This window comes from Oncorhynchus keta, chromosome 22 (assembly GCF_023373465.1).
Source record: "Oncorhynchus keta strain PuntledgeMale-10-30-2019 chromosome 22, Oket_V2, whole genome shotgun sequence".
NCBI lineage: Eukaryota > Metazoa > Chordata > Actinopteri > Salmoniformes > Salmonidae > Oncorhynchus > Oncorhynchus keta.
Genome location: NC_068442.1, coordinates 40,328,272 through 40,352,293, shown reverse-complemented (window position 1 = coordinate 40,352,293; position 24,022 = coordinate 40,328,272). Strand labels below are relative to the sequence as shown.

At 40.3% G+C, this 24,022-nt stretch overlaps 3 protein-coding genes across 4 annotated transcripts; 2 read left to right on the top strand and 1 right to left on the bottom strand.

The window, feature by feature from the left end:
• Positions 1-5,994: 5,994 nt before the first annotated feature.
• On the bottom strand, positions 5,995-7,974 carry LOC118397597 (growth arrest and DNA damage-inducible protein GADD45 beta-like). Its single transcript, XM_035792528.2, has 4 exons — positions 7,722-7,974; positions 7,423-7,524; positions 7,055-7,280; positions 5,995-6,863 (listed from the first exon to the last, which is right to left on the bottom strand). Exons 1-4 carry the CDS (start codon positions 7,760-7,762, stop codon positions 6,750-6,752), a joined length of 483 nt encoding a protein of 160 aa, XP_035648421.1. The 5' UTR covers positions 7,763-7,974; the 3' UTR covers positions 5,995-6,749.
• Positions 7,975-12,795: 4,821 nt separating this feature from the next.
• LOC118397595 (survival motor neuron protein-like) lies at positions 12,796-22,399 on the top strand. Of its 2 annotated transcripts, XM_035792525.2 has the most exons (10): positions 12,796-12,974; positions 13,508-13,633; positions 14,150-14,254; positions 14,354-14,536; positions 18,730-18,924; positions 19,437-19,562; positions 19,750-19,893; positions 20,102-20,263; positions 20,708-20,771; positions 21,085-22,399. In XM_035792525.2, the coding sequence occupies exons 1-9, from the start codon at positions 12,927-12,929 to the stop codon at positions 20,768-20,770; spliced, it is 1,152 nt and encodes a 383-aa protein (XP_035648418.1). In that variant the 5' UTR covers positions 12,796-12,926; the 3' UTR covers position 20,771; positions 21,085-22,399. The 2 variants fall into 2 exon arrangements, with proteins under 2 accessions (XP_035648418.1, XP_035648419.1); XM_035792526.2 differs by lacking the exon at positions 19,437-19,562.
• Positions 22,400-22,537: 138 nt separating this feature from the next.
• Positions 22,538-23,681, top strand: cart1 (cocaine- and amphetamine-regulated transcript 1). The gene is made up of 3 exons (XM_035792527.1): positions 22,538-22,881; positions 23,165-23,248; positions 23,440-23,681. The coding sequence occupies exons 1-3, from the start codon at positions 22,753-22,755 to the stop codon at positions 23,551-23,553; spliced, it is 327 nt and encodes a 108-aa protein (XP_035648420.1). The 5' UTR covers positions 22,538-22,752; the 3' UTR covers positions 23,554-23,681.
• Positions 23,682-24,022: the final 341 nt, after the last annotated feature.

Here is a 24,022-nt window from a genome sequence, read left to right as displayed (position 1 = left end):
GGAGAGAAAACCAAACTTCTCTTTCAGCTGTTTTCCTTTGCAAGTCTCGGTCCAGTCTCTCATTCTACACACTTTAGAATAGTCTGACTCTACTTTACTGCACTCGGAACATAACATGTGTTGTATGGAAGGACTGCTATATTAAATACACTCAATGCCAACTAAAGTAATAGAACAGCATGTTATAATTATTTTAAACTCATTATATTATTAATTGCATAAAAAGCTGTCAATGTTTGAGATGGTAATGAGAGACAAGCAGTGTTATTCCATTAGGCATATTCTTTGAGAGGTTAGAGAGGTTAGTTAAGGACCATATCACCGCCACCTTACCCAACACCCTAGACTAGGGCTGGGCGATATGGCCAAAATATCATATCACAGTATTTTTCTTTTTTTTAATGGAATGTCGATATTTGACTGTATTTTATGTTTTTGAATATTAAAAGTTCTAAATTTGATTTATGAGTAGTGCGTGACCCTACGGTGGCAACACATCAATTCTAAGTGAATTTAAGGGGTCTTTCTCCATTCTGATCGTTTTCTACTGTTCAATTAAACATCAACCCAAAACTATTTCATGCATTTCCATCAACTTCTTCATTTCCTGCACTAATTTGAGATCATTCCCACACTGCCAGGTAGGACTGCACAATATGGGCAAAAAAACAAGGCCTTATTTTTAAACAAATGTTGCAATTGCGATTTGACTTTGGGTGAACTGTTGGAATCATCAAAATAAAATGTTTATTCTAATTCTATTGTTAGAATATACATAATAGTGGGCACTTTGAATACAGTTTTGTTTGACATGACAATGAATGAAAATGCCATGGAGGAGTTACTGTGAAAGAGTAGGAACCAAAGTGATGGTCAGTGTTTCATGGGGGACCCTATAATCTTTGGCTACATTAAATGTTTCTTCATGTGGCCAACATATTCATGCTTTGCCTATTCCTCTTTGATTTAGAAGATACTGTTGCGCAAGCAACATCCCAATTAGGCCTACACCGGCACTGGTATCAGGCTGTATTAGCTAGCTATGTTTGCTCTAACTCAAAACATTTATTAGCTAGGTATCTATCCAGCTAACTAGAGATTAGCATTAGCGGATTACACGATTTAGCTAAAACTTGCTAAGAAAAGACAAACTAGCTGTTTGCAGATGTAAGAAACATAAACTAATAGTGTATTTATAGAACGCTTATGGACTCATACTGAACAACAATATAACCCCAACATGAAACAATTACAAAGATGTTACTGAGTTACTGTTCATATAAGGAAATCAGTCAATTGAAATAAATTAATTAGGCCCTAATCTATGGATTTCACATGCCTGGGCAAGGGTGCAGCCATGGGAGGCCTGGGTGATGATGAGACAGCCTACAGGGAGGAGGTGAGGGCCCTGGCGGAGTGAAGGCCAGGAAAATAACCTCCCCTCAACGTCAACAAAACGAAGGAGCTGATCGTGGACTGAGAAACAGCTTCTATCTCCAGGCCATCAGACTGTTAAACAGTCACCACTAGCTAACCTACGCCCAGTACCCTGCCCTGAACCTTAGCCACTGTTCTAGCCGGCTACCACCTGGTAGTCTACCCTGCACCTTAGAGACTGCTGCCCTATGTACATAGAGTCATTGAACACTTGTCACTTTAATAATGTTCACATACTGTTTAACCCACTTTATATGTATATACTGTATTCTAATCACAGCTCATCCTATATATCTTCTGCTGTACACCCATGTTATATTCATATACTGTCCATACTGTCTTTACACACCATTATATGTATATATATATGTTTTATATTCCGGTGTCTGACATTGCTCATTCTGATATTTCTTAATTTCTTATTATTATTTGTTTTAAATCTAGATTATGTGTGCATTGTTTGTATTGTTAGGTGTAACTGCTCTGTAGGAGCTAGAAACACAAGCATTTTGCTACACTTGCGATAATATCTGCAAATCTGTGAACACGACAAATAAACTTTGATTTCTATTATTTTATTAGGCAGTATTATTTCTGCAGTTTACTCTATTAGATTATGGCTTTTGTAGGCCTAATTTGGATCCTTCATGATTTGGCATTTGCACACACATGATTATTCCCAATCATATAGTCTGCTGCTTCACTGAATTGTTCTATTGCATTTTATAAATCAAGCTCTTATCTTAAATTCCCTTTTACTTAGCTCCAATGTGTGTTCATACGTAAATGTGTGTTTGTGTGTGTGTCTTTTGCCTGCCTACAATGCTTCGCGCTGGAAAAGAGCGCCATATTGGGCCATGCAAATGCGCGTTTGAAAAAGAAACCCGCGAGCACTTTTCGCGCCACTCCACCCGCATTCTTTACATTCCAGCGGTGCTGCTTCCAGGTGGTGTTGTCTAGAAGGGATATAGCTTTTGTCAATATTGACTTTTCGTAGCAGGTTTAGGAAAATTTACGCAGCAGGCTATGATAATGAACGTAGCAAGTTATGAGAATTAGGTTAAGGTTAGGAAAAAAGTCAGGGCTAGCTAAAATGCTGAAACAAATACACTTTTGACTCAATTTTACAAAAGCGGTATTCCATCTAGACATGACAATCCCAGGCACGAGGTGCAAGACGTGACAACCTAGGAGGAAACCGTGGGTGATTCTCGTTCTCTCAAAGTGATGATGTGGTGATGATGTGTAATTAACAACAACAATAACAAATATGTTCAATTAGAGCAAATAATGGCAAATTTCCATGTCCTGAGTGACTTCTAATAATATTCAGTATTGTAATAACGTTTTCCTTCAGTGATATGTCGTGATTTATTGATTAGTTCGTTTTTTCTAAAGCTCACACACATTTATTTTTAAAGCCCACACACATTTATTTTTAAAGCCCACACACATTTCTCAGCATCATGCATGCATAAGCAGCAGAGGCAGGAATTCTCAATTGTGCTATGACTCATCATCTCTGTGTGACTGTTACGCATCATCCAGTGTCTCAAATCCACCCATACATGGACAATGACGAATCCGGAGGATACCCGTACGTAGTGGAATACACGTAAGTAGTCAAATGCGATTGGTTCAGGTTGTGATTATTATTTTTAAAAGAAAACGTCTTGATACACCGATAGAGAGCCAGCAACGATTTTCTGGCTACCCTTTGCGGTTTCTATAGCAATGTGACGCAGGTTTTACGGATTCACGTTGTAGGTGTACATGGCCATGTGTATGTGGCCATCCCCCTCCATTAAAGTGGAGCAGAAATTGGCTCAGATCTGGGCATGATGCTGAGAATGAACACTTCTATAATCGTCCTGTGTCTCTGCAACTAAAAATATGCCTTCTATTTAAGGAATGCATGAAACTCTATTTTAGGATCAATCGGATCTAATTTGGTTGCTTTGTAGTGTAAAATCCCTGTCTTACCTGTCTACAGAAGTAGGCATATCGGCTATACGGTGCCTCATGTGCTTGCCTCTCTTATTCCAATACATCTTAATAGCTAGAAGGGTGATTCAATTTCAAATGTAGATCGCTCTCTCTCTCTCACACACACACACACACACACACACACACACACACACACACACACACACACACACACACACACACACACACACACACACACACACACACACACACACACACACACACACACACACACACACACACACACACACACACACTATTGCCTCGTGTGGAAGACTCAAAGGGCCATTTGTTTGGATGTCTGTCTGGTTGCAGGACAGCCACGAGCCAGTACACAAGTATGATGCATACCTTGGAGCAACACACTGGATTAAATTTTAAACTCTAAATCACATGCTCTGCTGATAGAGAGTAAACGTGGTCCTTCTGTAGCTCAGTTGGTAGAGCATGGCGCTTGTAACGCCAGGGTAGTGGGTTCGATCCCCGGGACCAACCCATACGTAGAATGTATGCACACATGACTGTAAGTTGCTTTGGATAAAAGCGTCTGATAAATGGCATATATATATATATGTTTATGGCAAAAGCCAGCCCAGTGCTACCCAGGGCTCCTTGTCATGGTATCATTGCTTACATGTAACGCCTCCCAACATGTGCAACGTGCTGCAGGGATGAATGACACAGGCTATTCTAAAGCCTTATCATACCAGCTTACGGCATATTTAGTCTTGGACACTGACCTGTGGTTACCATAGTGACCTAATTATAGTGTGTGTGACCAATGATCCAGGACACCTACTACTAGGGCTACTTTCACGGTTCACTTTCTCTCCCTGCCTGCCCCCTGTCTATTTTCCTCTGCAGAGGACATCCCTGCCTCACTCCTCTTGATAGAAACTTGCAGGTGTAGTGTTACAGTGGCAGTGACATTAGGTTGTGCTCACTGTTTGGACATAGCCATTGGTATATTGAAAAGACACGTAGTATAGCCTTCACGATGTAGTTTTTGGACTGCAGATGTACAGTTTAGCTTGTTCCCCTCCCTCCCCAGAGGCATTTGCTTATGACCATGAATCCCCTCTGCATTCTGCAGCTTTTCTTAGTCTATATTGCAGCTCTCTGTCCAATTATTTGGCGAGAGTATTTGGCGCTAATTGTCTACTACAACATTATTACTAGGCTACAGCTCAATACAAGTCAAACCAGTGAGTGCTTAACCCAGTGGCATCCTTGTGTCTCTGATGTCCCAACATGTGATGGCACAAACCCTAAGCCTTATCTACATCCACCAACTGTCTGTTTCCGGTGTTCTAGCCAGGCCCACTTTATGGCGGATCCTGTGTTTGTCAGAAAAGTGTGCTTTTATCTTAAGACTTTAAGATAACTGCCGTCTGTGATAATTTCTCGCTGTACTCTGAGGCACACAAATGGTTCAGGACAGCTGCCAAGTCAAACAAGTGTCCCACGTCATTGGCCCTATAGGGAGTCACAGTTCCCTCCGGGGCAGGGTGTCACAACAGTACTGGTCACCACGTTAAGGATGTCACATCCAGGATGTGACGTAGTTACCAGTAAGCCAGGAGACGTGGCTGCACCCTCAACTACCTGTAAACCCACACGCAGATACACACTGTTGGTTTGCACAAGTGGTTTTGAAAGAGGTTAAATTCAGCCAACAATATAAGGAAGGAGGATATGCCATGAGCTATGCCACAATCCTGGCTTTCATCAGTTAGTTCCTCCTTGAGGGCCTATCGTGAGAGAAAATCCGGTTGAAACTACAGTACTGCCTTGTCTCAAACCATTTGGTTAGTCCATATTTATCTTTTTACACAACAAAAACCCCTAACTGGAATTTGACCTGACTTTTTATATGAACTGCACAAGAAACTATTCAACTATGGTTCAGTTGAAGGGACCCATTCTTTACATATAGGCCGATTAGGGACTTAGACATCAGATGCTTTCAGCCATTTGTGCATGGCATTTGAGTGATGAATGCTTTCTGGATATCAAACTGTAGGCTACTGTGGACGCATCACAGCATCAGAAAGCTACTGTCTGGCCTGAAATAAACAGTGAATCTCAACAATGTGCATGAAAGTGTAAGATTGCATGTAATACTGGTGTTGTGAAGCAAACATTTTGGTGAGCAATAGCAAGACATTAGTTAGTTATAACATTAGTTATTACATAGTTCATATACATTAGGATGGGTGTCAATTCAAACTCCATCCTTGTAGAAACAGTATATAGGCTACATATGATTTATTTATGGCCTAGATTAAATGGTATAACATCTAAGTACAGCATTTAAACTGTTTTAAGAAGTGTTGTTGTTTCCAAGTCTGAATTTCAGACAGGACATGTGAATATAAAATAATGTATTGCCTAATCAAGCAGGTATTATGTATAGGCCTACTAATTACTGTCTGATTGATTCACAGCTGGAGTGAAGTCCAGAATGTACAATACTGTACAGTAGTCCTAGGTTAGGTCCTACTGTACAGTAAGTATTACAGTATTGCACCCCCCTTTCCCACAAGATAAAGCACTCAGAGAATTAAAACGTTCAGTTCAATAATTTATTCAAATAGGTTTAACATTAAATTCAGCAATGCAGTTAGTTCACTGTCATATATTACTCAGTTCAACTTAAATAATAACAATACATTAGTTTGATGTGTCAATGTCAAATACATTGTGGCAAAGTTTTGACCCTCTTAAGTGACAGACATTGGGCTATGAGTGTAGCCAGAATACCTGATCGATATATTTCACACAATAACAATCCATAGGCATTGTTGCTCCGAAGACACTACTTCAATGCTCATAACATCCAACAGTAGAGCACTGAAGTCATTCACATTGCATTTCATCATAAATACCCCGACTTCCACGTCGGATAGCATAGGGTTAAACCCAGTTTCAAGTCTGTATTCTCAGTGATTATGTTGCTTTGTCCCTCCTCTGCATAAACGAAACTGCAAATCAGTTCCCACGCTATGCTGCCGCCCACGGTTGCTCCAAAATGGCTGGGCAAACAGCAGTGAGTCTTCTCCACAGTTCGTCTTTACTTCCCGCTCCAGCGGATACTTTTCCTTTCCGCAGAGGATGAGAACTGGGGTCCGATGCGTTATGGATGCATGTGCATTGTCCCTTGGAACATGCGCATTCCCAGCCCCGTCACTGGGTAGCGGCAAGGGGTAGGCAGACACAGGCCTATCGATAATGCCCCTTGAATGCCTTTCTCATTCTTGAAGAATGACGACTTGTTTAGTTACACGACTTGTTTACCTTCACGTTTCTCAGCGAGGGTCGTTCGTTCAGCGCTCCTGCATGGCCAGATAAGGCACCCACTGGTTCTTGCAGCGGCTCTCCTCGCAGTAGTTGCCCACGTCCTGTAACGCTTGGCATTTCAGAGATTGGCACTGGGTGTTCTGTAGACAAAAAGTGGGAGATATCGTTAGGTATGTCTTCAATGAGAAAATCATGATGACATCGGGGAACTTCGATTATGTTGATGTATTCAATATTAACAATAAGCACAAGATTAATAACTATGCTCGAGGCCTATTGCGCATTCAATGTAATCAAAGTAAGAAGACAGCAGACAGCAGGCTGTACTTACAGTGACAAGGATGCAGTGGAGATCTTTGGGCTCGTTGCCGTTGCTGTCAACGGTGCTTGGCTCGCCAAGAACCTGAGCGAGGCGCCTGATGCCCGAGACTCTCAGTATGTTGATGTCGTTGTCGCAGCAGAAGGATTGGATGAGCGTGAAGTGAATCTGCAGTGCGATGTCATCCTCGTCTTCCTCATCCGTCGCCAGAACACACAAGACTACACTATCAGGATCTCTGCAGAAAGAAAGAATAGCACATTAATTATATTTTCCATTTAGAAAATATAGATAAATAGCGCATCATGGTTGCAGCTATGTTGCATTGACCCATATTACGACATGCGCAATAATATGATAGAATTTACAATAACACTTACACATTCATCAGTTTTGCAGACTCGTAGACTCCCAAAGTCAGGCAGTCTTGTTGCTGCGCTGCCACCAGCAGCTCTTCTAGTGCTTGACTCACGGTCTCCATCCTTCAAGAAAAATACATTCTGTTAGTCATGCACCACAATTGCGAATAGGCTACTTTAAACTGATGAACTGGGCACTATTCAGTGCTGAGGCTATATTTCACGTTCCACTGCCAAACCATCCAGCCGATTGTCAATGCACACACTATGCATACAGCAAGCTGTGGGCTAGTCTGCGCAACAAATGTGCAATAACTTACTTTTTCTCAGTGATATTGCATCCCAGTTCTTCCAGAGTCATATTGAAATTCGTTGATTGTATAATTAATCCACAAGGATAATCTCCAATGAGTATATTCCCGAATCAAGGTTTACAGAGCGTCCTTGGCAAATCAGTAATCCAATACGGTATAGGTTCCCTTGCAGTGTTTCAGTGTAAATTCACTCGCTGTTGAATTGCAAAATCCTTCTAATAGCTCTGACTGTGGCTCAGTTGTTTCTGATACAACAGTGCAAAACTCAAGGGTTATATCCACGCTCATGCTAGGCGTGGCGTTACTCAGCTACTACTTCCCTGATTGGTTCATTGGTGTACTAGAATCCCCACTCTTTTCAATAATTGGCTGTTTACGCCAACGTAATTCGGGAGCCACGTGGGCTCTTTCAGAGAATCCCCCACCTCCCTCGCTAAGTATCAGTTTGTTTACGAGTGCCATGGAATTTCCTTAGTTTTTCTATTACTGCGTATTTCTTCATACTGGGGTTGTCTGAGCCTATCAGAATATAGTAGGCCTATATGCAAGATCACTGTGAGCATCTCTATGAAAGTGTGTTTGATTTTATATACATTGTTCCATTATTTTTTTTTACACAACTTTTTTTTATGGCAAAAATACAATTGTTGTAGTCAGAGGAGCTTGCAGAGGGGTACATTGTTAACGTCCATCTTTGTTACCATTGCACCTGACCTCCCTCGTGGTAAATCAAATGTAACAATGTGTGGGCGCATCTTGATTATACAATACATCAAATAAAAGTGTACTTGTCGCGACCACCACATTTTGCAGATGTTATTACAGGTGCAGCGAAATGCTTATATCAAGATGCGTCCACATCCAGTTAAACCAGTGTAAATTACATTTTTTTTCTGAAAGACAAGTCATCTATCTTCTAGAATGTGCCCGGATTTCTGTGGTGAACTCATAATATCTGGAACTTTCATCACCTGTACCAAGCAATCCTAGTACCACCGTGTCTAATTTTATCGTAGTCACAGGATCAGCGTTTACAAGCTGTTAGTGGATCTTATCCAATCAATCTATTACGAAATCTCACCTCACAGACATAATAAAGGTTAACTAGGGTTACTCCATTCGTATCAATTATAATGTATTCCATCCATCTACATTGCATGAAAGTTTACTGTTGACTACATGACTATCGATGATGAAGGATTACTATATTGTTGCTATATGTGCATTGGTTTATAGCATATGCCAACATGTACAAATCTATGTATCCTATAATATTGAATAGATTGTAATTATATATTTATAGTTCCTATTCTATGATGATGGTAAGAAATAATAATAGTGGTTTCTGACATTCAGAACGTTAACCATTAGTCGCCCCTCAGTGGACTCAGTGCTGGATCGCACCGAAACTGCAAGTGCTGCTCTGTGCTGCATCGCACCGAAACTGCAAGTTGGAACACGTGGGTCGTTCCACTAATTAGGTGCCTTTTGAGTATTGTAACTTGGTGAGAAAAAAAACGTTTATTTCACCAAAATGTTATATTCTGTCATAAAGAGCACATGTTGAACTTGATGAATGAAACGTATTCCCATATCAAGAGGTTAAGTAAACAAATTACTATAGTAAGTGCCTATGAAGTGAAAAATAAAGTAATCGGGTTGACTTAATAACAGAGTTGACAACTTCAAATCAAATCAAATTTTATTTGTCACATATGTAACAGTATAACTCTAAACCGTCCCCTCGCCCATACCCGGGCGTGAACCAGGGACCTTCTGCACACAACGACAACAGCCACCCCCGAAGCATCGTTACCCATCGCTCCACAAAAGCCGCGGCCCTTGCAGAGCAAGGGGAATTACTACTTCAAGGTCTCAGAGCAAGTGACGTAACCAATTGAAACGCTATTTAGCGCACACCGCTAACTAAACTAGCCGTTTCACATCCGTTACACTCACCCCCCCTTTTGACCTTCCTCTTTTTTTTCCTGCAGCAACCAGTAATCCGGGTCAACAGCATCAATGTAACAGTATAACTTTAAACCGTCCCCTCGCCCATACCCGGGCGCGAACCAGGGACCTTCTGCATATGTAACATAACCCGGGCCCATACCCGGGCGTGAACCAGGGACCTTCTGCACACAACGACAACAGCCACCCCCGAAGCATCGTTACCCATCGCTCCACAAAAGCCGCGGCCCTTGCAGAGCAAGGGGAATTACTTCTTCAAGGTCTCAGAGCAAGTGACGTAACCGATTGAAACGCTATTTAGCGCACACCGCTAACTAAACTAGCCGTTTCACATCCGTTACACATACACATGGTTAGCAGATGTTAATGCGAGTGTAGCGAAATGCTTGTGCTTCTAGTTCTGACAATGCAGTAATAACCAACAAGTAATCTAACTAACAATTCCAAAACTACTGTCTTATACACAGTGTAAGGGGATAAAGAATATGTACATAAGGATATATGAATGAGTGATGGTACGGGGAATTTTGTTATGTGCAACAGAGGGGCAATTGAATGCAAACGTACATGTTTTATTGATTTATTGTTAAAACATTTCTAGCCTGTCTATCTTTGGGTAACCGGGTTGATGTGTTATGCTCAACCCGCTAGGTTTAACCACAAACCCCAGAAAATGAGTCACTAATCACATGAAATAAATTATAATCTTCAGAAATTACTTCGTCAAAGCCCCCCCCAAATGGAAAATGTTGGGGTTAAGGGGGTTAAAATATTCCTAGAAGTCACAGAGGATGCACAGAGGTACAAATCAAAATGCTGAATTTGGGCACTTTAGCAAGTCTTTATTCATATTAAAAATCATATTTATTGAATATTCCATGTGGTCTATATTAAAGGGCACATCATTTAATACAATAGGCTTTGTAATTCAGTATTTGTGCACAATTTCTACCTAAAATATCAAAGGGACATAAAAGGCACTAATTTTGTGGAACGAACCCTGTCACACTTTGCAAATCGTATTGTTCTCCCTTATGCCCCTTGCTGAATTGTTTCATGAGACCCAAACCAAGCTCTCGCGTTTTACTACAAAAACCTAATTAGTGCAGATTATGTCGATACGCTGGAGATTAAACCCATTTTAGACCATGAACTTGTATAAAGTTGTATAAATGTATCACTTTTCATTAAATAAAGACTAACCCATGTTATTGTTCAACTTCAAGGAATACATATTTTAATAGTACTGCTCAAAACTCACAATGAGAGTGCAATATCAGTGCTCTATCAGAAAGCCTTTTGTACATTGAGGCTATACTAAAACGTCATTCTTCTTAGCGTGGAGCGCCACTTAGTCGTCAACTGAATAGCTACACTCTCGAAGACTGATATTGAAAAAGCAGCTTACTCGAGCTGGAGTTTATATCAAGTGTGAAGATTGACTTGTTCCTTGGAGACAAGAACCCTAAGGTTCTTCGAGGAACGTTGAGGATCTTAGAAGAACCATTGTTGAACCCCAATGTTTTTGAGTGTACCACGATAAATTGAGACAAAAAACGATGCAATTACCCCCTAATAAAAAGAGCCCGGTCGGAATGGCTGCATAAGGATTCGAGCAAATATAAACTTTCCCCTTTCATCTGTTACTAGTGTTTCACACAGATGCCCTACGAGTCCCAGACCCAGAAATACTACTAACGATCAAGTACCCTTAGCAATAACCCCTATTCGTCAAAAACATAATCAGCCGAAAAACAATACATGACATGTTGATCATGAGAAGATAATCTGTTTTATGCAATCTATTATAATGATTAGAGGTAGTATCGATAGCCTACTGTAGCCTTTGGGGACTAGTGGGCTACAATTTGATTGAATTAAAACTGCGCATTTCACAGTTCAAGATTAGCCTTTCCAATCGCTTTCCAATTTACGATAGGCCTATCAAACCTGAACTGCACCAGGCCTACTGCTGTTATCAAGTTGCGGCTGATCATTGTCCCCATGGTCTATTTGATTATATTAATGATTATATTAATTTAGTGTGAAATGCTAGATTCCCAAATCGATACCAGGCACTGAACATTGTCCCCAAAAGGTTATTCCAAGAACACCATAGGTGGGGTTAATCGAGGAACCTTCTTAATTGGTGGGGGTTCTTGCAGGAACCTAACTGCCCAACTGAAACATTTGGTTTTGAATTTGAAATGACAGCAGGGTAGTTAAAAAATGTACCCCAAAAGGTTATTCGAGGATCCAATAAAAGGGGTTCCTTGAATAATAATTTAAAATTGATTTTCGAATAATTTATAGGGGTTCTCCCACTGTTTCAATTTGAAGAACCCCTAAAGGATACTCGATTAACATTTTATTTTTTAGAGTGTAGGCCTGCAGCAGGCAATACACACGTCTCACATTCTTCACCTTATTGGAATGCATGGAAAGACGCCATTGGGAGCTCACTGCGGTTTTTCGAACCTACGGTAATTCGTATATTAGGGCTAAATGCTGTTGACTAGCCTATTGGCATGTCTCCTGTCTCCTCGGTGGACCCCCGCTGTCCAGTAAATTAAGTAGGACAGCTCACAGACACGATATAGTTCGCCTTGACACTTTCCCCGGTTTAAGATGGTAATTGTGAGCGGCGCATACTAAGACAGAATGAAATACCTTGGTCTAATGGAATGCTTTGAATTGAATGGGTGGATGCGGCTAGAGGATATGGATGGAGGAGGGTAGGAACATGCATGGTCACATTTTGGCTGTAGCCTATAGGCTATCTAGCATAGTGGCCCGATGTGTTACTTGCATGACTTTGAGTAGGCCTACTCCAGTTAATAGCCAAGAAAGCCATAACCAAAAGCAATCTGTTATAGCATTTGGGTTATACGATATATTGCTGCTATATAAAGGTTTTAGAACTTGCTCATTCTGATTCTACCATATGGTAGCCTATTTTGCATCCGGGTGCAGAATAATTTACTATACTGTCATAATAATGTATATATATTATATATTTATAATGTGAACGGTATGTTGCGGTTCCACAAGGGGCGCCATTGCAACCATTAATACACAGCCATTTAAGAACTACAATTCCTAGAATGCACTGTATCATACACATGGTACGCTGCAGCTTTTGACACACTCGCGGGAATTTAATGTAATCAATGCTTTTGTTTCTACATTTGAAACAACCTACAATAAGTCAATACGTGTGTTTCATTCAACTTAACAGTTATGGCTGAATGTCCAGCAAGTATTGAATTGCGAAGTGAAGGAGTCGAGGTAAGGGTTTTATAGCATAGCTAGCAAGCTATCTCCCTTCACCAAGATGATGATGAGGCTAGCTAACGTTAGCCACTGATAAAGTTGACGGCTGGCTGTGCCACCGCCAACGGCTAGCTAGCTAGGTACTTTCTTATTAAATTAGCATTGCTTTTAGTTTCTGTTTTGATGTAGAATTAAGGGTATGTGGTTACTGACAACTCGGCACTGGTAAAGTCTTATAACGAAGCCTTTCAAACATTTCGGGTAAAGTTTGACAAGTATATTAGTGGGTGGATAAGCTCCTTCCCTATATGTGGTTAAGATAGAGTTAGTGTAGTGCAGACTGCAGATCCATGTATTAAAAAAAAAAATCTAAATACATGGCTCTGGTGTAGTTTGTTACTTAGCTAAAACATTTTATTCAGGAGAATAAAGGGAAACACCATGAGATTTTCTCCCTTGTGAATCGATGGTGGTTGGAATGGCTTGAAACCCAAAACAATACATGAATATCAACCTAATGACTCTCATTTGTTTCATTCATCCTTCAGAGCTCAAACATCGAAAAAGAGAGTGTCACGAAGCTTCTCCCCAATCTACAGAAACTGTTTGAGTCAGAACTGTCTGAATCTTGTGTGCCAAGTCTGGAAACAGTTGACTCAAGGGCAAACTCAAAGGTAGTCAATAGATGGAACACAAATGTTTCTGGTGTGTGTAGGCTTGAAGCTTTTCCTCATGATTTTTGGTCTCTGATTCTCTTAATGCTATGTGGTCAGATGGCCCCTTCTAAGTCACAAGATATACTCCTTGTGAACTGATGATGGGGACATTGGTGGGCATGTGTTAAAACCGAAAACAACTAGGCCTCGTGTGAATGTCTCCATATTTTCATCAGTAGAACAATGATCCAATAAGAAATCCTGACTCATTTCCTTTGTCTTTGTTTCATCCTTTAGAGCTGTAATGATGAACAAGAAATTGTCTGAATCATAACTGTTAGGCTATATGGAAGAATAAGATTTGTGTCATGTGGTCAGAGGATGATCCCTTCCATGTCATGAAATTGTCCCCTTATGAACTGATGATGAGAGAGATGTCCTCAAACCAAAAACAATTAACATGAATGTCTTAATCAGAAGAACAATTCTCCAATACTGAATCCTGAATAATCTCCTTTCATCTTTATCCTTCAGAGCGATGAAAAGGAGAGCGATGAGAAGCTTGCAGACAATCCACAGAAACTCTCAGAATCTTGTGTGCCAAGTAAGGGACCGTTTGACCCAAAGGCAAACTTAAAGGTAATCAGTTAGTCTATAGATGGAAGACTGACATTTTTGTGGTGTATAAAGCTTGAATCTTTTCCTTAATGCGCTTTCTATCTGTGATTCTTTGAGCAGTGGGAGATAGGGTCCCACTGCAAGGCTGTGTGGTCAGAGGATGGGCGGGTTTATCCTGCCACCCTGGTCTGGTTGGAGGGGGAGCGCTGCAAGGTGAAGTTTGACAACTATGGAAACGAGGAAGAGATGGACCTGAGCGCCATGCTACCTGAAGCTGCTGACCAACCCCGGAAGGAGAAATGGGTGAGCCATAGGCAATGGTGTTGTAAGGTATACTGAAACTAGAACATGATAAACAGTTTGTCACTAGAATTTGTATTACTTTCGGTACTTCTGTCAAATGTGTGTCACCTGGTCTACTGATTGAGAGAGGATCAGGTCTGTTCCCTTATAGCTCGAGAGCACCGTGCCTGCTCCACTTACTCATGGCTAGTTCTAGCCTGACATGCGGAACCACTTATGCTGCACAAAAGTTAACACATTTTAATAATAAAACATGGCAGGTAGACATTTTGAAACCACTAATTACTGTTCCCAAAACAATGTCCATTACAGGCTAGAACACTACAGTGCAAGAAGATACCGGTAGCATCCAGCTTTGTAGGCTACCTTTCCTTGCTAGCTTACACTGAAGCCAACATCAATTCACTACCCTAGTCCCTTGTTTGGGATAATATGCAAACCACAATGCAAAATATTGCTGATTGTCACCAAAAACTGTATTCATTCACTTTGTCTCTCCCAGTCAAGAACATCTTTGCCCTAGCCTCAAACTGACTTGGTGTGTGATTGACATCATGGGTCTTAAAGAGACAGTGCACACATTATCAAATAAGTGATTGCTTCTTCTATACAAATGTTGTTGATCAGAACAATAACAAAAGTCCCAAATGGAAGGTAAACAGATTATATTTCAACTGTAGCCTCATAAAATCAGCAAAAACAAGATTGATAACTCAATGCATGCACACACTCATTGAGTATGCATTCGCCTGTATTGTGAATAGGCCTAGGCTACATCTTAATTTACCTAGTATAACAACAGAGATTTACCATTATAATAAATTATTACCATTATGTAGTTTGATGAGTAAAAAAAAAGTTAAATTGATAAATGGATACATTCCAAAGTAAAAAACCAAATAGCCCTAGCATGAATGTCTCCATGTTTTCATCAGAAGAACAATGGTCCAATAACAAATCCTAAATTATTTCCTTTGTCTTTGTTTCATTCTTTAGAGCTGTAATGATGAAAAAGAGAGGGATGAGAAGCATGGAGACAACCCACCGAAACTGTCTGAATCAAAACTGTTAGGCTATTTGGAAGAATACGATTTGTGGGATATGGTCCCTTCCATATCAAGAAATGTACCCCTTGTGAATTGAGGGGAGAGATGTCCTCAAACCAAAAACAAATAACATGAATGTCTTAATCCGAAGAACAATTTTCCAACATTGAATCCTGAGTAATCTCCTTTGTTTCATCTTTATCTTTCAGAGCGATGAAAAGGAGAGCGATGAGAAGCTTGCAGACAATCCACAGAAACATTTTTATTTATTTAACCTTTATTTAACCAGGAAGGGCTCATTGAGATTAAAATCTATTTTTCAAGAGCGCCTTGGCCAAGATAGGCAGCACCAAGTCATTACAAAAAAATTACAGACAGACAACATGAAAAACTACTAGTAATCTAGTAAAAACCATTGAATTCACAAGAGTATAAAACAGCAAATTAAAAACATTGACAGGTCAGGGAATCAGCCTCAAAATCCTTCATCTGTGATTTAAAAACACCAATCGGGACAAGTTCTTCCAGTTTAAAAGTATTTTGTACGGTGTTCCAAGACGATGGCAAAGAGTACATAAAAGCCCTTTTACCAAATTCAGTTGGGACATTTGGAACAGTTAGCCGGATAAAGTCCAGCGAATGAAGAGAGTACCCACCACATTTCTGAAAAATAAAAATGCACAAATAAAAAGGTAGTAAACCTAGAGAAGGCCAGCCAACCCTGGTATACAAAGTGCAGTGGCGCGTAAGGTTTTGCAGTTTAAAATAAATCTCAAAGTGCCATGGTAAAGAGTGTCAATTGATCTCAAACACAGAGCGGAAGCATTCATATATAAAATATCCCCATAGTCTAGTAAAGGCATAAATGTAGCTGATACTAGCCTCCTTCTGGCTTCAAAAGAAAAACAGGCCTTATTCCTAAAATAAATCCCAATTTCAGCTTCAATTTTTTTTTAGAGTTGTTGTATATGCAATTTAAAAGAGGCTGTCATTAATTAAAATTCCAAGATATTTATGAGGTTACAACCTCAATCCCCTTGCCCTGACAGGTAGTAATAGGTGAAAGGTTTAGAGGTCTATTTCTTGCATTAGAAAACATCATTAGTTTAGTTTTGTCAGTATTGAGGATAAGCTTCAATTGACACAAGGTATGTTGAACAGTATAAAAAGCAGTTTGCATGTTCTGGAAAGCTTTTGTAAGAGACGAGGCACAACAGTAAATAACAGTATCATCAGCATAAAAATGAAGTTGTGCATTTTGGCCATTTTTGTCTAAATCATTTATATGAATAAGAGAGGACCAAGTACAGAGCCTTGGGGCACACCATTCAAGACAGACAATTTAACAGACCTAAGCCCATCAAATTGAGTGCACTGAGTTCTATCAGACAGATAGTTAGCACAGGCGCGAAAATCTGATATCAACTTTGGAGGGGACAATTACATGACATTTTCTCAAGAGCAATTCCTGAGGGGGACACCAAAAGTAGTACTGTAACACAGCCTACGTTGTAATATGTTAAATGTAGTGTAACGACCCTGGGTTTATAAGCGCGGAAATCGACCCTGCCGCACGATCATGCTTTTGCGGCACAGTCGATAGCGCGCCGGACCTCGGGCTAGAAGGTCGAGGGTTCGAGACCTGCTCCCTGCTGTTTCATTACATTGGCGTCAGAAGTGGGATCGGACCTTGCATCCACGACAGTGCGTGTGCTTGGCCGGTGAGCGCGTTCCTGTAAGACGTAGAGTAGCAAGCTAGCGCGAGGACGTGCTCTTTGAAAGAACCATAATCACTACTACTGGATAATTGATAGGTACAGTAGTTAACTGAATGGTTGTTCCAACTGGTTCAAATGTTTAAATCATTATACTACTACTACTACTAATAAGAATAGTTATAGCACTGTTCCTTATCAGTCCAGTATGTACCTGGTTAAATAAAGGTGAAATAAAAAGATCCCTGGCAACAATTTAGCTTTCGCAAAGAGACCATTAAATATATTTTAGACAATGGTAGAAGAGGGTGTAGTTCTGTTCAGTTTATCGCTAACCTTATCACAGGGACTTTGAAGCACTACAGCTGCATGCTGATCTTGGAATAAACTGACGATAGCAAAGATCCCATCTTTGACGATGCCACAAATTGATTAGGTACTAGCTAGCTTGATAGTCAATGTTTGCTTTAGTTTGCGCGCTAGCTCTGCAAATTCAGCTAGTGTGTGAACCCTGCCAACATAAAAAACAACAACAACATTGATATGGCGCGATTGACTGGATTAACCTCATGTCAATTACGTGCATTGAGTGCCTTTCGGACAGTAGATAGGAACCCTCTATTACCTTGCCAGCTGAAGAACTGGCAGTGGATCAAACCATTGTGAGGCAAAGGACGGGGGGGTCGCATTCTTTTGAAACGTAAAAACGCGCTATTAAGTGTCTATAATCAGCACAAGTACTTTCATTGCGTATTATTAATATTATTGAAATTACATAGTTATGTTTACAGTGATATTGGGGGGGACAAATCATATTTTTCACAGGATGGGTGGGTCGTGTCCCCCCGTGGATTTCTGCCTATGAGTTAGCAAACCATGCAACTGCATGCTCCGAAAGACCTACACTCGACAATCTCTGCCTTAGTATAGCATGATCAACTGTATCAAAAGCCTTAGAGAGATCAATAAAAAGTGAAACACAGTGCTGATTTTTGTCAATGGCTTCAGTGATATCATTTAAAACCATGGCTGCTGAAATTGTGCTATGCTTCTTCCTGAAGCCGGATTGGTACATTGATAAAATAGAGTTAGTAAATAAAATCTGTTAGCTGTTCACTTACAAGGGTTTCAAGTATTTTCACCAGGGGTGACAGCTTTGAGATTGGCCTATAATTATTTAAGAGTTGAAACTCTCAGAAACTGATGTGCCAAATAAGGGACCGGTTGACCCAAAGGAAAACTCTAAAGTAACCCGTTAGACTATACGGGATAAATATTTTTGGGATGTGGTCAGCGGATGGCCTCTTCCAAGTCATGAGATTCACTCTTGTGAATTGATGAAGGGAGGAATATCTTAAAACCACTGGTCTACTACCTGGTCTATTAAATGTGTTTTCCCCTTATGGTGTGTATGTATGGCATTTTGTACCAGGTGTGGATGCTGGGTTCCCGGTGCCGTGCTGTGTACTCAGAGGATGGCCTGGTCTACCCAGCGGTGCTGGTGTGGATGAGAGGGGAACGCTGCCGGGTGAAGTTTGAAGGCTACGGGAACGAGGAGGAGCTGGAGCTGAGCACCCTGCTATCGCCAGATGACCTGGGACGGCACTGTGGAAGAGCTACTGCCAAGGTGCAACAAGGGGTCAAACTTCACTTGAACCCTCATTTATGTGGCCTTTATGACAGACTCCAGACGGTTCAAGTAAAGTTTGATGGTAAGATGTTTCAAACTTTAAAGATGCAGTATGCAGAAATCATTCCGCCATTTCCTGGTTGCTAAAAGACGAATAGTTTGCCTTGTTTCAGTTTGTGACAAGACAAGCAAGTATAGTGTAGCGAATCATTGTACCTGTATCTAAACCATCGTGAAATATATTTTCCAATAACCAAAAATAGAGTATTTTCAGCTGTCTGAAGCTGGCGTACATAAACTAAAGTAAAATACGCAACAACAAAAAAACACAAGAATGGGAAGCATTGAAATAGTGGATATGGAACAGATCTACGGCTTCTTAGAATTGCTTTCAATGAGAGTGACATATCTATGGCACATTTCTATGTACATTTTGTCGGGTGACCTGAAAACTTCCATATTGAAGCACTGCGTGGGTCAGCCCAGTAAGGCAAGTTTCTCACTCCTAGGCAGTGGAAGGGTTCAGGTCCACTAGTAACAACAGCGCAGACTGGAAGAAGGATAGAGAGTGGAGGACACCTCAACAAGAGGGACACGAGGAGCCTTCCTTACCTCGACCACCTGAGTTTCCTCCAGTGAGTCTGGGTGCTATTCTCTCTTTGAGGACGTCTGGAATACATTGTTGACACATGGTTATGCTTTACTGATGTCTGATGTTTACAGATAAGGACGTTTGCATTGAAATATGTCAGACTTGTCCACAATGGCATGTCCCAAACTACACATTGTGATATTTGTATGTTTCTCTCTGTGTTGTTTCAGGGAAAAGGCTTTAACCTTGGCAATGAGCAGGGGAATAAGAAGAAGCCAAGTAGTCGGAAAGAGGAACCAAATGGCCGGAGTCGGGAACCAAATGATCACCCGTTTCCTTTTTTTCCTCCAGTGCCACCGCCCAATGGGTCTTTGGTGAGGCTGTTTGCTGTGTGTGTGTTTCTTACCTACATGTCTATCTTCAACCTGTGTGAGACTGGCTACCTCAAGCCTGTACATCCAGCAAGAGTAATATTATTTAATGTCTATGTTGTGGTTGTGTTTAAAAATAAGAGATCTTCAAAGTTTGTATGAGTATTTTTAATGCTGGTGTAATAATGTATAATGGTATATTCTCCTCCAGGACTTCCTGTCACTCCTGCCTCCTCCTCCACCTCCACCGTGTGTATGGCCCCCCCGAGCAGTGCTGGCGGATGCTGGCGATGGGCTTGGCACGTCCGTTACAGACTTATCCAGCATGCTGCTCTCCTGGTACCTGTGTGGCTACCACACTGGCTGCTACATGGTTAGCAAGAGCCTCTTCCATTTCTAGACCATTTGTTCCTATTGATGGACACGCTGCTATGTTCATAGGTTCTATTGCCGCATTCAAAACAACTCGGAAATCTCCGACTTCAGAGGAACTATGAAAAATAAAATAAATAAATGAGCTCCGACTGGGGAAAAATCTATTTTAACGGTCATCCAACCCGGAATTCCAACTTGGGAACTTGGGCCTCTTTCTAGAGCTCCGACCGGAATATCGCTGATGATGTGATTTGACTTCATATTTTTCCAGTTGTTTTGAACGCGGCAACTGTCAATGTCAATACTCCCCATTTAACATTTCAGAGTCTCATATGGGATATGACGTCCACCTTAAAATCTCTCTCATCAGATCATGATTTAATTACTACTAAAGGAAACTGATTTCGTAATCATATATGGAAAGTTACTTTTTGGTACTTAGGCAATGCAGCAGACAGCAGCAAGTCACAAGAGGGCTCATAAAGAGAAACGGGCAGAGGAATAAGGTAAAGTGATCTTTCATATGATTTCAATTCCAACTCACTGTAACTCAACTGCTTTATCAAAGGATAATTGTAATATTTTAATTGGAGAAAGCGGGATAGCTCTAACGTATATTGATCTATAGCCCATTGATTATAACTGTAGGTCTATTTTGGAACTTACAGAAGTAAAGGCCTACATTTTGCAGTCACTGAAGATTGTACACTGAATAAATATCTTATGATGATGCATATTAGTACATACGAGACAAGACTGAGGATTCTACAGGTAGGCTATGTACTATTCATAACTGTCTTCCTGCCATTTCCCTTTCAGGTTGGCTTAAGACCCTAGAATGGGGAAGAAGACAAAAAAAGCTGTTCTCTTGAAACAGGACGAGTTCCAAAGACTGAATGTTCTTGTACTACACAGAGGTCGTCCAGTTGGGGCTCTGTGTCTGATGCATTGCAGTTGTCAGGTTTTTTCTTACTGAAGATGGGTGTCGTGACCAGAAGATGATTGTGGATAGGGGTATGGTGTTAAGGGTACGGTGACCCTAGCTCATCAAGCTGTTAACTCAGCACTTCCAAGAGGCTTTTTGGGAGGATATTTTTACTTTGACGTTTTTTGGCACTTTATTATTTATTTTTTTACTGTTGGAAAAAGTTTTTCCAAAGTTTTTTTTTGGGGGGTTAAAATAATGGGACAGCCAGTTTATGTTCAAGTGGAGAAAAAAATGAATGAATTGTTAATCCTGCTTTTTTTTATGTCAGTTTAAGTTCATTTTGGGAGTTTATTTTATTACTGTATATTTCAAATATGTTTGGATTATTTTTTAAATGTTATTTTTCAAGAAAACATTTATTCAACCAAATCGCATGCCTTGGCATTTCTTATACATGTTTTATGTAGATAAACTGTAATGGTTGAAAATGATTTCAAATGTAATATCGGACTGTAGGTTTTTGGATGTCTCAAACCACCCCCGCATGGTTTCATCTCCTCACCTTTAACCCTGAGCTTCACCACATGTTTTTCTTCAGCACATAAGAACTATAGTGTCAATATTAGACCAAATAATTAAACCATGTTTCTCGGAAATGTCTATTGGGTAGGGAGTAGTAAAATGTTTATATTTTATAACACACACAGGTTTAGCATGATGTTTTTCAGTTGCATCAAGTATATATGTGCAGCCTAAATGCAGAAAGTGTGGTTAAAATGATTTGAATCTGAAATCAAACAAACCCTCACCAGTCACCATAAAATTTATATTTTGTATTGTCTATCTCTGTGGGTGACGCAGTGTTCTGGGTATGACACTGGGTCAATTGGAACAAACCTTGGGTCAAGGATGAGGTTATGTGCACAAGAGGAGATGGGAAGCAGACCTGGTTTGACGTAGATGGTCAAAAGATCAGATGACACGTAGGAACCTCAAAATAGCAATGATTTAGAATCTATTGGGAATTTGAATACTGAAGTTAAGATACAGGCAGTTTTTTTGTAAAGGGTCCTTAGCAGTAAATATGTGAGATTTCTATGGATTTGGTCTAGGATGCACAATAGCTGCTAATATTGCAAACAACTCAAAATGTGCTGTTGTGATTTTCACAGCCCATGTGTTCTTAATAAAGTACATTGAAGCCTCCTTAATCCTTATTTTGGGGCTTCAACTCAAACTATTTCTTCATTCCCTGGAGGGAATACCTTTATGGAAATGCCATTTTGCCAGACAAAATGCCAGAGTTAAGTTCGTTATGTTCCCCTTTAAAAATAGCGTGTACACATGCTTATACTTTTGCTATTTGAACACATTTGCCCGGAAATGTTACATGCCAAATAATTCGATAATTTCAGTGTTATGAATATTGCAGCAGATGATGTCAAAGCAACGTATAAAACCTTGGTCCAGGTTGTCTGCCAGCCAGAATACTAGCCTAGACCTACTGATTCGCCTGCTTTGCTATCAACTTCCAATCAGGTTCCGCGCGTTTCAGCACCATGGTCGGCAGCCTTCTCCTCATCCTCTGCGCTACTTGCTCGGTGTTGGTGGTGCTGGCTAGCTCCCACGACTTTCTGGAAACACGCTCCCCTGAAGACCCCATAAAGACACAAGAAGAACAAGAATTGGTGAGATAAAAACATACTCGTTATTCGCAAAAAAAATAAAATAATTTTAAGGGTTTTATATAGGCCCACCAATAGGATTCTAAAAGGTACATTGCTCAATAACTTGGACGGATTGTTTTGAGGTATATCAATTCACACATCATGCGCACATTGATTGCTCAAATGGACGCTAATACACACCTCATAATGGTGAAACTTAGATTGGCGATATGTTTATAGTCTGCCATTGCAGACAGAATAGATATGAACATGTCAAACTAAACATGTTTCTTCTACTCTATAGTTTGAAGCTTTACAAGAGGTTCTTGAAAAACTACAGAGTAAGCAGATGCCGGCCTATGAGAAGAAGTTGGGTTGGGTTCCCATGGTAAGGAATAGTTTTAGGATTTACTTAATTGAAACTGAATTGTTTTGTAGAAACTTGGTAAGACATATGTCTGAACATGGACATTTTTATATTTTGCGGGACCATTATTCTGTGTGTTATTTTAAAGTAGGCTCCAGTCGTCCAATCTACAGCAAAAATAAATGTAGGCTGTATGTTCTCTGTGTTGACAGTGTGATGCTGATGCGGGTCAGCAATGTGCAGTTCGCAAAGGTGCAAGAATTGGGAAGTTGTGCGAGTGTCCACGGGGAACATCTTGCAACTTCTCCATCCTCAAATGCTTTTAGGGAATCGAGGACGACAGCTACCATCGGGATGACTCAATGTTGTATGAGGACACATAGTGTATTCTCAAATCTTGCTGTTTTAGATATGTAAATGTGTAAGAATGGAATAAACAACTTTTTTGAAGACTTCTGAAGACTTCGTGCTTGAACGGATTTTTTTTGTAGGGAGTAATGCAACAATGATATGTCACATCTCTGCATTGAAATTGGAGACATGAGAAGTAACTGGCTCCACAGGGGCAACAGACATTTCGAGAAGCAACAGATTTTCATTGGAGAAAGGGAAACCACCTGAGTAACAACTGATAATAATGAATATGATAATTGCAACAGATGATCTCAAAGCGAGTATAACATCTTGGTCCAGGTTGTCAATAATAATGAATAATGATATTAATTATATCGTATAACAGCGTATTATCCTATAATAATTAGGTTACCATAATAATCGTAATATGCCTTAATATGA

Coding starts and splice junctions, on each gene's coding strand:
- LOC118397597 (XM_035792528.2), bottom strand. CDS start 7,762: ATGACTCTGGAAGAACTGGGATGCAATATCACTGAGAAAAA. Junction 7,281..7,422: donor TCTGCAAAACTGATGAATGT/GTAAGTGTTATT, acceptor TTCTTTCTGCAG/AGATCCTGATAGTGTAGTCT. Junction 6,864..7,054: donor TCCACTGCATCCTTGTCACT/GTAAGTACAGCC, acceptor TTTTGTCTACAG/AACACCCAGTGCCAATCTCT.
- LOC118397595 (XM_035792525.2), top strand. CDS start 12,927: ATGGCTGAATGTCCAGCAAGTATTGAATTGCGAAGTGAAGGAGTCGAG. Junction 18,925..19,436: donor GTGGAAGAGCTACTGCCAAG/GTGCAACAAGGG, acceptor TCTCACTCCTAG/GCAGTGGAAGGGTTCAGGTC. Junction 19,894..20,101: donor CACCGCCCAATGGGTCTTTG/GTGAGGCTGTTT, acceptor ATTCTCCTCCAG/GACTTCCTGTCACTCCTGCC.
- cart1 (XM_035792527.1), top strand. CDS start 22,753: ATGGTCGGCAGCCTTCTCCTCATCCTCTGCGCTACTTGCTCGGTGTTG. Junction 22,882..23,164: donor CACAAGAAGAACAAGAATTG/GTGAGATAAAAA, acceptor TCTACTCTATAG/TTTGAAGCTTTACAAGAGGT. Junction 23,249..23,439: donor AGTTGGGTTGGGTTCCCATG/GTAAGGAATAGT, acceptor CTGTGTTGACAG/TGTGATGCTGATGCGGGTCA.